Below are 18,427 nucleotides of genomic sequence, written 5' to 3'. Positions count from 1 at the left end.
ACATTTTAAAGAGATCTTGTGCTGCAGATTTACACAATGCATTGTGTCCTTTGTTTCCATGAGCATTGCTTGTGAATCCAAGCAAGACAATCAATAACAACTTCAGTCTTTTCTCCATTTATCATGATTGGTACAGTTGTGTGGGGTTTTTTTTCACATTGAGTTTAATCTGTACTGAAGGCTGCAAGACTTCAATCTTCATCAGCAAATGCTTCAAGTCCTTCTCACATTCAGCAAGTAAGGACTAGATGTTAGTAGGAATTTTTTCCCAAATGAATAAGAATTTTAAAAAATTAGATTCCCTGTTTTATAGTGAGTGAGGTTGTTGTATCATCTCATATTTATCAGTTATTGAATTTCCTCATTTTGAGAGTTACTTTTTCATATTCTCTGCCCTTTTTTTCTTTGCAGTTTTTAAATATGTTGTTACTGGTTTTTGAGAAACTATTTATATGTTCTAAATGTTAACTATTACATGTTGCAAATATATTCTTTATATTTGCAACATATAATAAAGGGTTGTTATTAATATGATTTGATTTTGAGTTTTATTGTTTTCTTTTTTAGGTTTTATTGTTTTCAACTGTATTGAAGTGTTAGAAATTTACCAAATTTTTGTACCTTTTTCTTTACATCTGATGTTTTAATGTTATACTTAGGAAAACATTTCCTGCCTTAAAATTTTGAAAATACTCTCCTGCATTCCACATTCTTAATCTATATTCCTTGTTATATTACTTGTACTGGTGTAGAGATTCTTGCCACAGATGTATTATACTAGTGCCAATAATAAAATTTCTGTATGATTCATATTTAGACACATTCAAGAGGTGATAAATCTTCAAACCCAGCAGAATAAGGAGCTTCAGGAGCTCTATGAACGCCTTCGGTCCATTAGAGATAGCAAAGCCCAATCATCAGAGATACCTCTTCTACCTGCATCACCACGTCGACCAAGATCTTTCAAAACCAAACTTCGAAGCTGCCCTCAGTCCTTGATACATGTGGATAATAACATAGTTGGTACAGGTAAATAATTCATAAAATTCATTTTTAAAACTCTTCAAATATAAGCAAAAATCATATAAAGAAGTGTACATAATTCTGAGGTTATTTTCTACTTATTAATGTTAAATTTTTATGAAATACAGGTGATGATAAATGATAGATTTGGGGAAGCAGATGAAGATGTTTTATATTTCATTCAGAAAACAAACAATTGGAAGTCTAATAACAATCCCCAAAATATCTTTGGAAATTTTGTCAATGGGAACTTCTGGTTCCCACTGAGTTTCTTGGTAACAATGATAATCTTAAAAATTTGTTCATGAGTCTTGTCACAGACATAGTGCAAATTTAACATCTTACCATTTGTTTTCCTTTTAACTGATTTTTTATTATTAGTTGGGATTTAGTACATAAATCATTCCAAATTTCAGTCATGTCAAGTAGAATGTACAATTGCTACCACAATCTAATCCTAAACATTCTTTTTCTACATGGACTCCTTGACACCATCTCCCTTTTACCCCATCCACCTCCACCACCTTCCCCCCTTTCTCAATAGAACTATTTTTGACTTGTTCTAGTTTTTCTTACTTTCTACTATTTCTTTTTTTTGGATTGAGGTTTTTCTGTAACTTGCTCTGTTGTTCTGTTAAAAATTATTTCCTTTGTATCAAATGCAAGATAGTTAAATCTATAGTGACAGCAACTAGATTAATAGTTTCTTGGGGTTATGGCAGGGGAGTTGGGGGAATTAGAAAGCTAATAATAATGGATACAAGAATGAAGAAAATGTTCCAAAATTGATTGTGTTGATGAATGTGCATCTCTCTTTAACATATTTAAACCCTTGAATTGTATGACATGTGAATTATATGTCCAAACTGTTGAAAAATAAATGATAATAAAGCAAGAACAAGAAATGTATATACTTGTGTACTTTATGAAGATTTGTATTTGTAATGATATCAGAAATCAGGTACTTTGATTTTGAAGAGGAGGCCTGGTTGCCTTGGTTAAAGCACTCAGCTGCCAATTATTTCAGCTGACACTTTGAACCTATCATTTGCTCTGCCAAAGAGAGATGTGGCAGTTATTTTCTCTAAATGTTTACAGCCTTGGGAACTCTCTGGGGTTAGTTCTACTCTGTCCTATAGGGTTGCTATGAATCAGAATCAACTTGAGAGTGTTTGGTTTGGTTTGAGAAATATTAGCTTGGGGAAAAAAGTCAGTCTCAACAAATACAGAAATGACAACACAGATCAGGCTTCTTTGTTTACAAGTGCCCCAGTAGGATAGAGATTGAGGGTGGATTGTAATGATATATTTTTGAAATTTCCAGGAAGTTGTGGTAAGCTGAACAGTGGTCCACCAATATATACAGAATTTGTGGTAGATTGAATCATAGCCCCTCCTCATCTCTGGAATTTCTGACTATGCTATCTTATCGGGGAAGGGAAAAGTAAGGTAACAGATGGACATAAGTTTGCCAATCAGCTGACTTTAAAATAAAGAAATTATCCTGAATATCTGAATGGGACTAATTTAATCACAGGGTCCTTAAAAATAGAAAAGGAAGATGAACAAACGAGTAAGAGAAAAGATATGACAAGGGAAGCTGAGTCAGAGAAATGCAACTTTCCTGGCTCTGAAGTTGGAGAAAGAGGGCCATACACCAAGGAATGCAGAAAGCCTCTAGAACAGTGGTTCTCAACCTTCCTAATGTTGCGACCCTTACAGTTCCTCATATTGTGGTGACCCCCCCAACCATAAAATTATTTTCGTTGCTACTTCATAACTGTAATTTTGCGACTCTTATGAACCATAATGTAAAAATCTAATAGGCAGGATGTATTTTCAGTGTTACAAATTGAACATAATTAAAGCACAGTAATTAATCATAAAAATATGTAATTCTATATTGTGAAATATTTATTTCTAATGACAAATAAATGAAATTTTGTCTTAAAGCATGGTGTAGCACGGGTAACAGTCTTCACGCTGGGTACTCGTATGTGGGCATATCTGCATGTGGGCGGACCCGCCTGGAGACAGATAGAGGAGCAGTATCTTGGTTCCTAAGACCATCGGAAAGATGTGTTCTCCCATGGTCTTAGGTGACCCCTGTCAAAGGGTCGTTTGACCTCCCAAAGGGGTCACAACCCACAGGTTGGGAATCACTGCTCTAGAACCTGGCAGAGGCAAGCTAATAGTCTTCCCTAGAGCCTTCAGAAGGAATGCAGCCCTATCAACACCTTGATTTAGGCCCAGTGAGACCTGTGTTAGACATATAACCTACAAAACTATAAGATAATGAACTGTATTGTCTTAAGTCACTAAGTTTCTGGTAAATTGTTATAGTAGCAATAAAGAACTATAGAGATATCAAGAAAAAATTTGGATGTTCCTTAAAAGTAGAACAAAAGGGTAGATTTAGATTGTTGGTAGCTTTGAGCATTAAATAACAGCACTACGTGGATTATTGATCAGTTTATCATGATTGAATCAATTCTGACTCATAGCAACCCTATAGGACTGCCTGAGGTTTCAAAGGCTATAGTCTTTTTGTTTTTAATTTTAACAGTTTTATTTTCATGTAATTCGCATATAATAAAATTCACTGATTGACATATATTAAAGAGTGGTGCAATCATCACCACCATCATATTTTCTTCTTTCTTGTACTCTGTGGTAATTATATAACCTGTTCTCAATTTGAGAAGATTAAGAGTGAAGGTGTGGAGTCTAGCCTGTTAATCAGGTCTTAGCCAATGAGCCCTCTGTGTGGGACTGGCCTTCTCTTGAGGATTCTGGGAACTCCTGTATTCCTCTTTGGAGGTGGGAGACACTCTCTCTTGGCTCACTCCCGGAAAGACATCCCTGTGGAGAAGACACATGGAGAGAAGCTGATGGAGCTGGAAAAACCACGTGGAGACCCCTGTCAGTGCTGGGATGCTTACAACACCACTGGATTCACAAGATCTCCCACCCACTGGCCTGTGATCTTCCTGCATTCGGTGTCATGGCATGTGTTTCATAAGTCTGAAGAGGACTTTATAGATTGGTATCAGACATATGGGCTAATATCAGACTTGTGGACTTGACCTGGACTGGGCTGGGATGTTTTCTCAATATTCACTGCTCTCATATATAAAGCTTTCTTATACACATGCGAGTATCTATGGATTTGTTTCTCTAGTCTACCCAGACTAACACATACTAATTATTAGTTTCCCATTTCCCCCAACCTTTCCTGCCAAAACCCTAAGTTACTGTCTCTATAGATTTACCTATCCTAGATTTGTATAAAGATATACCCACATATACACACACTATGTAGAAATAAATAAAACAGAAAAACCTCAATAGAAATGAAATGAGAAAAAAACCTAAAACAAAATTAAAATGGGTCAAAAGTGAGAACAAATGATAAATTTTAGCCTAACGATGTCTACAATAATCCACTTTCCAACGCACTCTGTCCAATAGCAAAGCTAGTCATATCCCTGATCAATGGTCAGAGGGAATTCTCCATGGATTTACTCCAAATGAGGACTCTGAAAATGAGTTTTGAGCTTTCCCTGTGTTCCATGACCTTCTGCTAACCAGATGCTCCGAATTTAAATGCTAGTGCAGTTCCCTGCTCCAGTCTTGGATTTTATTATTTACACTTCTTGAATCACACAAACTGGTGTGCTTCTTCCCTGTGGATTTAGCTGACATCTCACATACATGGCTGCTTGTTTTAAGATAAGCCATTGAGACTCAAGATGGTATTTTTTCTGATGTATGGGCACTATTTGATTTCGTTGCCACACTTAGTGTAGTACCCTCATCTGCAATGAGCTCTTAAGATGACAAGTATCAAGTAGGGCCACATAATATGGACTCATTGTCCTTAGATTCGGGCTACTTTACTTGTGAGCTCAAGATCCATTCATATATCTATGATTTATACATGTCCCTGGTCCACTTTAGACATATCATGATAATTTTTATTGAAGAACATTATAGATTATCCCCATGGGCACATGGTAATTCTATTGAAGCATATGATGATTCTATTGATAGCATCTTTAATTTATCCAATATTGTAGAATTTCAAATACTGTCGAGAAAAGGAAAGTGTACAAATATAGGGTAGTTTTTTTTTTTAATAAAATGCATGGATTGTTGACTTGTACAGGTTAAAAAACTGAAGTGACTGGACACTACACAATGAGGGCTGGAGATAGGGCAAAACCTTTAATAACACTCATTCTCAAAGGTAGAACTATGTCTGCTGGACTAATATATGTCATTAAAAAGAAACAGAGTATGAAAATAGAAATATATGGCAGCCATAAGTTGCTACTTATTGGGTACCCTCAAAATAAAAGATTTGAATCAAAGTCCAATGACTTCCAAATCTTGTGGTCATCTGCTTCTCTTACACTAAGACTTTTCAATCTTAAGTAAAAGAGAGTATTTCATTAATTTGCTACAGGTGTTTTAAGTTAGATTCCAGTTCACTAAGTAGAGTTTTGGACTTGGATTCTTCTCGTAAGGCATATGATGGATGTTGTGCACCTTGAAAGGACAGTCTGCGGTCCTAGTTGTCTATAGCATTTGGCCTGGTCACCAAGGGCTTGATATAAATTTGGTCAAAAGTACCTCATTATGAAATAATATCATTGTATTCTCCCCTTGGGGGTCTATATAAATAATGTTAAGTGTTTTCCCCAATGGCAGGTTGTCCCTTCTAGTTTACCAACCAACAGAAGTGAAATCACCTTCTCTGAGAAAGACAGCAACCACTACCCCCCACCCACTCCCCTGGATTTGAATTTCCAGTAAGGTTTACTTGTACCCTTGTAAGAGTGTTATCTTGATTTAGGAAGACCATGGATGAATTCAAAATGGTAGGAACTGACCGATCTTCTCCCTTTCCCCTCAGCATAAGAAACTGACCCTAGATGATGTGAGGCTTCTTCTGTTGTCATGGTTATATTTCTTAATCACTCATGGTTATATATATTAATGATCATAAGGGATCATGAGATTTGACAGGCATACCACCTCATTTCTTGAGAGACCTGATTAGAAGATTACATAACCTAAGAACATATACCTGCCTTGATCTTGGTGTTTGTCCTTAAAGTAATGGTTCCAAACAATATTTGTCCTTTTGTGATTGACTTTGCTTAGTATGATGGTTTCCAAATCCATCCATGTCATGAGATGTTTCATGTGTTCGTCACTGTTTTTAAGAGATGCATTGTATTATATTGTGTATCTGGCCGATAAACACAAGTGGGATGAATTGAAGGGTGGAGAGATAAATGGCTCGGTGAACCTCGCCTTTCTTGTCTCTCGCTCTTTAATCATTGGACCAGTGTGCGCTGCCTTGCTGGTTCTGTGCCTCAATTTAAAGGGTACACTACTTGTGGGACGCCTAGCCTGTGGACTGTGTCGCTGTAAGTCGAGGTCCCTGTAAGACCACACAATTGGAATTTACATCTCTGGAGCTGGGGACTGACAGTTGGTGACCTGGCTGACAGTTGGTGACCTGCCTTGCTGTTTGCTGCCTGTGCCGAGATAGCCTGGTTCTCTCTATATAGAGAACTACCTGGTGGCCCTCAAGACTTGAAGGATTGCCAGTGTCTCACAACTCTCTCACGGGAACGAGTTGCACTGAGCCATTTGTACTGCTTTATAATTTAACTGCTCTTTTCTTGTATTATATATCTATCTGTCTGTTTATAATTTAACTGTTCATTTCTTGTGTTATATATCTAACTATCTATAAATATATATATATATATATATATATATAATTATCAGCAATCTGGTTTTATCTCTCTAGAGAACCCTGTCTAATACATGTGTGTACCAAAATTTTTTATCCATTCTACTGATGGGTGCTTGGGCTGTTTCCATCTGATTGCTATTGTGAACTGTGCTGTGATGAACATGGGAAAGTATACTATTGTTCATATTGTGTCTCCTACTTCTTTGGGTTATATGCATAGCAGAGATGCTGCTGGGTCCTACTGGTTTCTATTCCCAGTTATTTTAGGGAGTGCCATATCATTTTTTGACAATGGTTGTACATGTTTACCAGCCCACTAGCAGTGTAGGAGAGCTCCAATCTGTCTGCACCCTCTCCAGTATCTGTTGTTTTCTGTTTTGCTGAATTGGGCTATGTGGGGTGTAAGTTGATATCTTAATGTTGTTTTGATTTGCTCTTCCAAATGACTAGGGATCATGAGAATTTTTACATGTGATTGGTAACCATTTAATGTCATTTTTTGTTTGTTTGAGATGAACTTGTATGTCACCAATGAATCCAAGTCCACTTCAGTTTTAGTACTTCTCTTTCTTTGATAACCACTCAGAATGAAGGGTAAGGAAACTGTTTTGATTTTTGTTTGGTTTGGTTTTGTTTTCTTAAGGTTGTGACTCTTAGGAGTAAACAGGACCCATCCATTGTCTCATGCACAAAAATGAAGTAAAGATAAATAAGAGACCTAAATGTAAACCCTAGTGCTATAAGGATCATTGAGAAAATTGGGACAAACTTAAGGATCCTATTGCAGGGCAGGACTACCAAATATAATCAAGGAAGCACACACAGTAGAAGACAAAGTAGATGATTGGGGCTTATAAAAAAGAAAACATGTATGCATATCTAAAGAGTAAAACAGCCCATGGATTGGGGGAAAAATCATTAGCAATGATATGGACAAGAGAATAATTACTAAAATCTATAGAATTCTGAAACACCTCAATAAGAAAATATTTTACACCATTGGCTAAATTAATGGCACAATCAACAGAATTACTTTATGTCCTAGGGGGATAATTTATAATGTTCTCTATCATAAAATGATAATGCTATCTCTAAAGTGAACCAGAGACATAGATAAACTATAGATATATCAATGGATTTGGAACTCTTAATTCTAGCCCCAATCTAAGAACAATAGTTCTTATGACATGGCCTTGCTTGGTGCTCGCTATCATGAAGAGATCATTGAAGATATGAGTGCTACAGCAAAGTGGGGTGAAGAAATTGGATGAGGGGGGCCGGCCCCAACCCCAACTAATAATGAGACATCTGCCCCTCCCCTCAGAAGAATTTATATCAAAGGACGGCACTTAATCTACAGCTCTGGAAGAGGGACATATCTGATCAGAGCACACGGGACCAGATGAAGGGGAAGGAGGAGAGAGTGGAGCACATCATGGCCCACCAGGCCGTGAGGTCGATGTTCCCAATTAGAACAGCCAGTCGACAGAGAGGACCACATGGCCAGCCCCACTATGAGACATGACGTCCCTCACTGACCCATAGCCCTACAGGCGACAACACCGGAGACAGTGAGGGAATTGCACCCGATCGGATCCGCCACACCGAGGCAAAACATTAAAGGGGTGCAACAGAACAGCAAGGGAATGGAGCAGCAAGATCCCCAGGGAAAGCTGAAGGTAAACTTTGGGACCAGGGCTTGGTGCCCCAACAAACTGGACGAGAAAACACTCCTAAATGCCAACAAACAATCCTTTAACTAACTACAAGATTTTCTTTCTTGTGTTTTGTTTTTGTCATTGGTTTGTTGTTGTTTTGTTGTATGTTGTTGCTTGGTTGTGCTCTGTCTTGATTTTGTGCATGCTACTATCTCCGCAGGTCTGTCTAACTAAAATAGGCTGGATGAACAATTGGAGGAGAAAACAACGGGACCGATAGTTCTGTGGGGACATGGGAGACGGGGAGGTGGGGGAAAGGTAGTGGTGTTAATAAACCCAGAGACAAGGGAACGACAAGCGATCCAAATCAGTGGTGAGAAGGGTGTGGGAGGCCTGGTTGGGCATGATCGTGGGTAATGTAACTAAGAGGAATTGCTGAAACCCAGGTGGGGACTGAGCATGATAGTGGGACAGGAGGGAAGTCAAAGGAAATAGAAGAAAGAGCTGGGAGGCAGAGGACATTTATAGAGGTCTAGATAAATACATGTACATATGCAAATATATTTATACATGAGGATGAGAAACTACATCTATGTGCATATATTTATAAGGTTAGTATTAAGGTAGCAGAGGGACATTGGTTCTCCACTCAAGTACTCCCTCAATGCAAGAATACTTTCTTCTATTACATTGGCATTCTATGATGCTCACCTTCCCAACACAACCGCTGAAGACAAAGTGGGTGAACAACTAAATGTGGTGAAGAAAGCTGATGGTGCCCGGCTATCAAAAGATATAGTGTCTGGGTTCTTAAAGCCTTGAAGGTAAACAAGCGGCCATCTGGCTCAGAAGCAACAAGGCCCACATGGAAGAAGCACACGAGCCTCTGCAATCACAAGGTGTCAAGGGATCAGGTATCAGGCATCATCAGAATAAAAATCTTATCACAGTGAATGAGCGGGATAGTGCGGAGTGGAGACCCAAAGCCCATTTGTAGGCCACTGGATATCCCCTTACAGAAGGGTCTTGGGGAGGAGACAAGACAGGATGCGATGTAGCAATGATCAAAAATACAACTTTTTTCTAGTTCCTAAATGCTTCCTTCTCCTCCCCTCCCACTGTCATGATCCGAATCCTACCTTGCAAGCCTGACTAGACCAGAGAAGGTACACTGGTACAGACGGGAACTGGAAAGACAGGGAAGCCAGGGCAGATGATCCCCCTCAGGACCTGTGGTGTGAGTGGCGATACTAGGAGGGTATAGGGAGGGTGGGTTGGAAAGGGGGAACCTATTTCAAGGATCTACAGGTGACCTCCTCCCTGGGGGACATACAACAGAAAAGAGGGATAAGGTAGATGTGGGACAGAGCAAGATATGACAAAATAATAATTTATAAATTATCAAGGGTTCATGAGGGAGGGGTGAGTGGAAAGGGAGGGGGAAAATGAGGACCTGATGCCAGGGGCTTGGGTGGAGAGCAAATGTTTTGAGAATGATGAGGACAACGAATGTACAAATGTGCTTTACACAATTGATGCATATATGGATTGTGATGCGAGGTGTATGAGTCCCTAATAAAATGATTTTAAAAATAAGACAGGAAGGAGAGCATAATGATCTATTTCTTAAAAAATTGGTCAATGCAAAATAATAATTTATAAATTATCAAGGGTTCATGAGGGAGGGGGAGCGGGGAGGGGGGTGGGGAAATGAGGAGCTGATACCAGGGGCTTAAGTGGAGAGCAAATATTTTGAGAATGATGAGGGTAATGAAGGTACAAATGTGCTTTACACAATTGATGTATGCATGGAATGTGATAAGAGTTGTATGTGCCCCTAATAAAATGATTTCAAAAAGAAATCAGATGATGCCTGGCTCTCAGAAAGAATAGAGTCTGGGGTCTTATAGGCTTATCTTTAAATAAGCAGACATCTAAGTAAGGGGTCAACTAAGTCCACATGGAAAAAGCACACATGCCTGTGTGACCCAAGGATTATAATAATAAAATCAAAATCTGAAAGGATAGACAATATCAGAGCTTAAATTGTGAGCACCCAGTTTGCAGAAAGGTATGGATGACAGTGAAAGCCCAAATTCCATTTTCAGGGTCCCCACATAGTTTAAACTTCCAGTCAGTCCCCTCTGACCGTAGCCTTCCTATCAGACAGAGAGCACTGTAAAGTAAGCTATGGCTCTCATAGTTAGGTTAAAATGTATTGCTTTTATTATTTGATTTTCTTTTGGACCTATTTTAAAGTTTTTTCTGTGTTTAATATTTTCTGCTTTCTCTTTGATTTTTTTAATTGAGCTATCATTGTGGGTGTAATACAATCAGTTCTTGATTTTATAATTGAACACCTTGAAATGATTAAACATTGACCAATATTTTTTGATACAGTAACTATGCATTCCTTCCATCATCTTTTGACATTTTCCCTATCTAATATTTTTCCCATGGAAGCCTTCAGCATTGTATCATATTTTACTTTTAAAGATCCCCATTATCTATTTTGTTTAATGTTTCTTATGCATTTGTTGTTGTGTTTGAAAATAATTTGTTCCCAAATTATGTTTTGAAATTAGTAAGTATGAATCCTCTTACTTTGTTGTTATTCAAACATTACCTATTCAGGACCTCTTGTTTTTCTATATGAAATTCAGGATTCATTTTTCCATTCCATTATTTACATTTTGAGCCAAGATCAAGTAGATCAGAAAGAAGAAAAAATATTTTTTCCTGATCAAAGAGAGATCCAATGTGAACAAAATTCTTATAGAAATCAGACTTAATGCACCTATTGAAACTAGAATAACCACCAATTTTATTGCTCCATGATAATCTTTAAGCTGTGAACAGAAAATATACTCAAAATAATTTTTAACCAAATTGTCAATTGGCTCAACCAGTAAGGAATGTTCACCTTGAGAAGTGCAGTCCTTTGAAGAATTATCTACAATAAATCCAATTGACAACTATAACTGCAAAATAGAGGAGACTTTCATGCGAAAGAGAGAGTCTGTGTTCGTGGTGGCAAAGCAATATGGGTAGAAATGACCCAGTTTGAATGTCACCAATGCAATTGAACTGTCGGTGTAGAAAATATTAAATGAGTGTATTTTAATGTTTATTTTCACAATAAATAATCATTTTTATTTCAATTGCATGAGGTGATAATATTTTGGGCATACTATATTAAGTGAAAGAACTGTGGTGACCCTCTCCTGTAAGCATTGCACTGCTGATTTCTAGTTCAAACTCATCAGAGGCTCTGTAGGAAAAAATTGAGGCTTTCTGCTCCCATAAAGATTATAGCCTCAGAAACCCTATATAAGATCACATGAATAAGAATTGACTCAATGGCAGTGAGTTGGTGTTAAATAAAGTACATTATTAAAATTTAAAAACAAACAAACTCTAGGCAGCACAGTTCTCTTCTCACACACTTGGGGTCACCATGAGTTACACTCAACTCAACGATTACTAGCTAAATATGTGAAACCTGTCTGTCTTATAGTCTGTACTTGCTGATTGTTTGTTTAGCTCTGCCCCCTTGATTTTGCCTTCAAGTATGCTTTTTACAAGTTATTCCTATATCTGAATTGCTTTAGTATTAAGCTAAAGATTAGTCATCAGTTATACTCAAATTCTTCAAACCAGAAAGGCTTCCCCTCTCTGCTGATGAATCTGCATAGGAGTTGGAGACTCCATTCAAATTTCAAGCTGTTTTCTACAGCTGACAACAATGACATATCTAAGGTATTCACTGTCTAAACCAGTGCTTCTCAACCTTCCTCATGCCGTGACCCTTTCATACAGTTCCTCATGTGTTGCTGACCCTCCAACCATAAAATGATTTTCGTTGCTACTTCATAACTATAATTTTGCTACTGTTATGAATTGGGCAACACCTGTCAACGGGTCCTCTGACCCCCAAAGCAGTCACAATCCACAGGTTAAGAACTGCTGGTGTAAACAAAAGGAAACTTTTGAGAGTAAATAGGGATACAGTTAGCAAGAACTCCAGGACAATAGCTTTAAGCTATGACTCTCCCAGGTAAACTAGAATATAGAGTTTCTTCCACACACATAGTTCTATTAAAATTCATTATTGCCCAAAGAAAAGTATCCGCTTTAGTTCCATTTTATACTTTCCCTGTTTTTTTTCTTACAGATCCACTGCACTTGGAGAATAATGCACTATCCTGCCAGCAATCTGCGGCTAGTAAAAAAGGGTTGTTCACAGATGACTTACACAAGCTGGTAGATGACTGGACTAAGGAGACAGTAGGAAATCCTCTTATTAAGCCAAGTTTAAACCAACTTAAAAAGAGTCAACAAAAATTGGAAACAGACAACCGGAACAAACTATATGAAGTAAGTTGTGTATCCCTGGTTCTGTTTATTTATGAGAACTAAACTAATAAAAATTAATGCACTTAGGCCTATCATGTGTGCCTCTTACAGTTATAATCACTGTTAGAGAAATAATATCATTGACAACAGATTTTTATCCTTGTCTAAATTTATCATGCTTTTTAGAAAATTATGTTTCAGATCAAGGGTCAGCATTTTTTTCTGGGAAAAAACCTATATGGTTTTTCAAGCCATATAGGTGCAACTACTCAACTCTGCCATTGTAGTAAAAAACAGTCATAGACAATACATAAATAAATAAGCATGGCTTTACACCAATAGAATTTGATTTATCAAAACCAATGGCAGGGCTGTAGTTCACTGGCCCTTGTCTTAGACCAAATTTCCTTGGGGGAAAGCATCAAATATCAAAGAAGAAAGCATCTAAGGAGAAAAGAGTGAGGATTAAATTAATCATCTGATGATACAAGAAATATTTTAAATTTATGGAAAAACTACCCTGTGTTTTGCATCTGTTTTATTTGAGCCAATATGTTAGCTTATTTGTTCAGTATGAAAAAGAATTTTAAAACACATTAAGCTAGAGTATTATATATCTTAAGTTTGTGGACTAGATTCCTAGTTAATTGCATGTGGTATTAGATGTACATGCAGTTGAAATGTAGAAAGATATCCACAGCGTTTTTTGTAGTGGGAAGACGGTAGGTTTATAGAACAGTATATAAAGTATAGAATAATTTATGTAAAATTATGTACATTGTATGGCTATGCATAAGGAAATAGTAAAAGTTGTTAACAAAATGGTATGTGGTGGAATTTGAGCCTTTTTTGCTTTGTACTTACATGTGTTTGAAGTATTAAGATAAATTTCACTTTTTCAAAACCTATTAAAGTGCATCAATGTGTAGAATCTGAACTTTCATAGTTGAAAGAGATATAGCTGTGTGTGTGTGAGAGAGAGAGAGAGATGGGGGGGTGGGACATGGGGGGGGGCTTCAAAAATATTCATGGAAATATCCCATTATTTTAAATTCCATTTTTTCACAGTCTTTTTGAAGCTATCATGTATAGTCATTGACTATAGCTTGGTACAGAAAGCCTGAAAATATATATTGGTAATGTCGAATACAAAGTTTAATATCCTAGGTTTCCCAAGCTAGTAAGCAGTATATCTGCTTGGAGACGATGTATGTTTATCTTATTCCTGGCATCAAGTGATACTCAGATAATATCACCATTGTAAAACTTAGGAGATTGTAGTGGCATATCTCAAGTTATAAATGCATTTATGTTGTCTGAGACTCTGACCACTATATGGAGACTTTTCTTAACTAATCGTGATTTATTGCAGTCTGTGGGTATTGAGGAAGAATAAATAGAGAATAGAGTATTATAGAGTATTAATAAAAGCAGTGAAAGTCTTTAAAGAGACATGGGTTACAATCTCAGTTCCTTCATTCATATGATAAGTCACTTGATCTCTCTATGCTTCCATTTCCATGTCTTTAAAACAGAGATAATATGTGACTTACAAAATTGTTGTGAGAATTAAGTAAGATAAGACGTAGTGCGTGCCTAGCACAAAGAATCAAAAAATTAAAACAAAAGTGTCCACTACAGGCAAGTCAATTCTGACTCATAAAGGCCCCATAGGACAGAATAGAACTGCCCCAGTGGGTTTCAAAGACTATAATCTTTATGGATGCAAACTGCCACATCCTTTTCCCACAGAGCAGCAGATAGACTTGAACTGTCAACCTTTCTGTTAGTAGCTGAGCATTTTAATCACTGCACCACCAGGACTCCTTTATCACATAATATATACCCTATAGTGTGAAGACCCCATCTCAGAATTTAATGTTCTTACATGTGGCTCTTCTGTGGCACTACTTAGAAAATTTTATTCACACAACAATTATTTTTAGCACCTCTTTATTATGTTCCAAATCTTTTACTAGGTACTAGGGTTGATTGTCCCTATCTTCGTGGAGCTTATTAAACTCTGATACTAACAAGACTTGTATAAAGAAATGTAAAAATTGCAACTGTGATAAGAACTACAAAGCAGGGATATAGGACAGCTCACTATCTAGTAAAGGAAATTTGGCTCTGTAAAAGGAGGTCAAAGAAAGCATCCCTGAGAAAGTAATGATTGAGCAGAGATCTGAAGGGAAAGTAGATGTTAACTAGGTAAAAGTGGGAGGAAATAGGATTCCAAGCAGAAAGAACAGCATATACAAGTTCTATGCACAGACCTGTGAAGGGTCTCAAAGTAGGCCAGTTTGGGTGTAGTGAAGAGAGCAAGGAGCAGTTGATGCACAAAGACTCTAGAGTATTAAAGGTAGCAATGATTAGGGACTTTTTTTAATTAGGAACTTTTTGTCATTATTTAAGAACAGTGGTAGCCATAGAAGCCCTAAGGTTGGCATGATCAAATTAACTTATAGAAAAAATCACTCTGGACACTCTCTCTTTCTCTCTCTCTCTCTCTGACTCACTCACTCACTCACTCACTCACACTCTCACTGACTCACTCACTCACTGACTCACTCACTCACTAACCCACTCACTCACTTATTCACTCACTCACTCAGTCACTCACCCACCCACTCACCCACCCACCCACTCACTCACCCACTCACTCACTCACTCAGTCACTCACTCACTGACTCACTCACTCAGTCACTCACTCAGTCACTCACTCACTCACTGTCTCACTCACTCACTCACTCTCTCACTCAGTCACTCACTCACTCTCTCACTCACTCACTCTCTCACTCACTGTCTCACTCACTCACTCTCTCACTCAGTCACTCACTCACTCTCACTCACTCACTGACTCACTCTCTCACTCACTCATTCACTCACTCTCACTGACTCACTGACTCACTCTCTCACTCACTCATTCTCTCACTGTCTCACTCACTCTCTCACTCACTCTCTCTCTCACTCACTCACTGACTCACTGACTCACTCACTCACTAACCCACTCACTCACCCACCCACTCACTCATTCTCTCACTCACTCTCTCACTCACTCACCCACCCACTCACTCATTCACTCACTCACTCCCTCACTCACTCACTCCCTCACTCACTCACTCACTCTCTCTCACTCACCCTCTCACTCACTCACAAAAAAATCACTCTGAGGTAAGAGAAAGGATTAAGGGGTTAAAGGGTTGGTAAATATCAGTAAACTTGTTAAGAGTTAATCAATAGTAGTCCAGATAAGGAGAAATGAAAATGAAGAGCAGTAAACAAATTCAATTAAGTTAGAAGAACTAAGAATTTGGGTCTGATACCAACTTTCCCTTTAATTGTGATTATATTCTTCCAGTAGACTTATTCCCCTGTGTGTAAGACTTCAGTATTCTCCATACCTATTGCTAATTGCAATACAATGTGATAAAAGGAGTCAGGGATGTTTTCCTCAGTACTCATTAAAATATAATCATCTCTGTGTCTTGAGTTTACATTTTCAAAAATATAACAGATATATCAGGCTTGATAGTGAGTAGAAGTAAGAGCAGGGAGGTAACATTTATTGAGCTTCTACTATATGCCAGATCTTTCCACTATGCCACACTCAAGAATGCTAATGTATCTCCAAAGAATGAAGTGTTGAGACTGGCTATTGTTTATAGTAGGGAGGGTAGTGGGTACTTGTTAGGCTGCGAACTGCAAGGTCATCAATTTGAAATCACCAGCCACTCCACAGGAGAAATATGAATTTTTATATTCCCATGAAGAGTTAACAATCTCGGAAACCCACAAGGGTAGTACTACCCTGTCCTATAGTCAGCATAGACTCCATGGCACTGAATTTCCGGGGGATTTTACTCATTTTTTATGATGCTGATATGAAAATGCCCCAGACGGGTACAAACCAAACCCACTGCCATCGGCTTGTTTCTGACTCATAGTGACCCTATAAGAGAGAACAAAACTCTTCTCTAGGTTTTCTGAAACTGTACCCTGCTATGCCACCAGAGTTGGAGGAAATAAAAATAGGAAAGTCGTGCTAGCATGAGGAAAATAGGACCTGAAATCTATGGAGAGGTAGAGTAGCTTGGGCCTTGAAGTTAGCTGGAACTGTGTTCATGACTACTAACTTGTTTTGTAGTGTTAGGTGAGTTACAAATTTTGAGCTACTGATAATAATCTGAAATTCCTACCTCACCTGAAAATCTCTATCTTGCAGAGCAATGAAGATGAAATGAGATAATGCATGTTACGATGTTTAGCACACCGACTAGAAAAGACTATAGATAGGTGAAAAGTGTATACCAATAAACTGATCTTTTGTTTTTATTTTTTGTTTTTGTTAGAATACTTCATCAACATGGATTTCTTCTCTGTCCCAAATCCGTGGAGCTGTTCCAACTTCCTTACCACAAGGATTCTCCCTCCCTTCATTTCCTGGGCCATTATCATCATTTGGAATGCCCCATGTTTGTCAGTATAATGCTGTTGGGGGGGCAGGGTATCCAGTACAGTGGATTGGGATTTCGGGAACAGCACAACAGTCCGTAGCTATTCCTATCCAATCAGTGGGACAATTTCAGCCAGGAATGAATTTGCAGGCATTTACAGCTTCACCAGGGAAGAATCTGGCCACAATCCCTCCTGGGCCCAAATGAGTCAGAATAGATGGTGAAGTGAAGGGAGGTTTTTTTTTTGTTTTGTTTTGTTTTCAGAATTATTTGCAAGACACCTAAGATATTAACTTTTCTTCTTAGGTTCTGCCATGTTTTCCTTCATTTCAGTTTACTTTTGACCTTTTTTCTGTTCTAATGTAGTATTTGATACAGTTCATCATTCTATAGAAATGTGCAGTTTGTATCTAGAACATGACTCACAGAATGATTTTTCACTTCAAATCCTATCGTCTTTGATACTTAATTTTTTTTTTAAAATACTGTTAACACCGCTTTAATAGGCTTGGCTTGACCATTACCTTTTTCCAGGATAATTTCTATGCATTGCTGAGAAGCCTTTTTTTTTTTTTTTGCTGCTGTTATTTGCAGCTGCATGATACTTTTAAGTGTCTAAAATAATTTAAATTGATTCTCTCCAAACATAGATGAACTGAGATACTCCAGCAGCCAGAGTCTTAGGAGATTCTTCACATGTTCATCTTAGGTTTAAATTTCACAATGGGTAGGATAAACATACTGCAGGGATTTTTTTTGGGGGGGGGTATAAAACTAGAATAACTTTGTCAACCAAGATAGAACACGAGCCCTTCTTAGTGTGATTTCCTTCCTGTCATCACAGCAATAGGTGTGAATCCTTGTTTGGGGTGAGGTGGAGGGAAAGGTACAAACAAAGAACTGTAGCAGTTCCTTGATTCCGCAGATACTAAAGCTGCTTTAGGATTTCAGCAGTACTTCAAAGCATCTCTGCGCAAAGCAGCCAGCTATCTTCTTGTTTCTCATGCACACATTATATTGTTTGGGGCATCTGAGAAGCATTGCTTTGATTTTCATTCTTTTTCAGGGGATATATTGTAGCTGTTAAGAATCTCATTTGGGGGAAATCTTTGTAGTCCTAACAAAGAAGATTCAAGTTACAGCTCTATTAAACCATTCTT

At 37.9% G+C, this 18,427-nt stretch overlaps 1 protein-coding gene across 1 annotated transcript in view; it reads left to right on the top strand.

Moving 5' to 3' along the window:
* Positions 1-17,810, top strand: part of WNK3 (WNK lysine deficient protein kinase 3) — a 191,038-nt gene extending 173,228 nt beyond the window's left edge. Inside the window, exons 20-22 of the mRNA XM_075539190.1 lie at positions 818-1,029; positions 12,629-12,831; positions 17,163-17,810. Of these exons, the coding sequence (XP_075395305.1) occupies positions 818-1,029; positions 12,629-12,831; positions 17,163-17,474 (727 nt within the window). The 3' untranslated portion in view covers positions 17,475-17,810. The remainder of the gene's footprint in view (positions 1-817; positions 1,030-12,628; positions 12,832-17,162) is intronic.
* The last annotated feature ends 617 nt before the right edge of the window (positions 17,811-18,427 follow it).

This window comes from Tenrec ecaudatus, chromosome X, assembly GCF_050624435.1.
Source record: "Tenrec ecaudatus isolate mTenEca1 chromosome X, mTenEca1.hap1, whole genome shotgun sequence".
In the NCBI taxonomy this organism is placed as follows: Eukaryota; Metazoa; Chordata; class Mammalia; order Afrosoricida; family Tenrecidae; genus Tenrec; species Tenrec ecaudatus.
The sequence above is the reverse complement of the archived record's forward strand: the minus strand, read 5'-3'. Positions and strand labels throughout refer to the sequence as shown.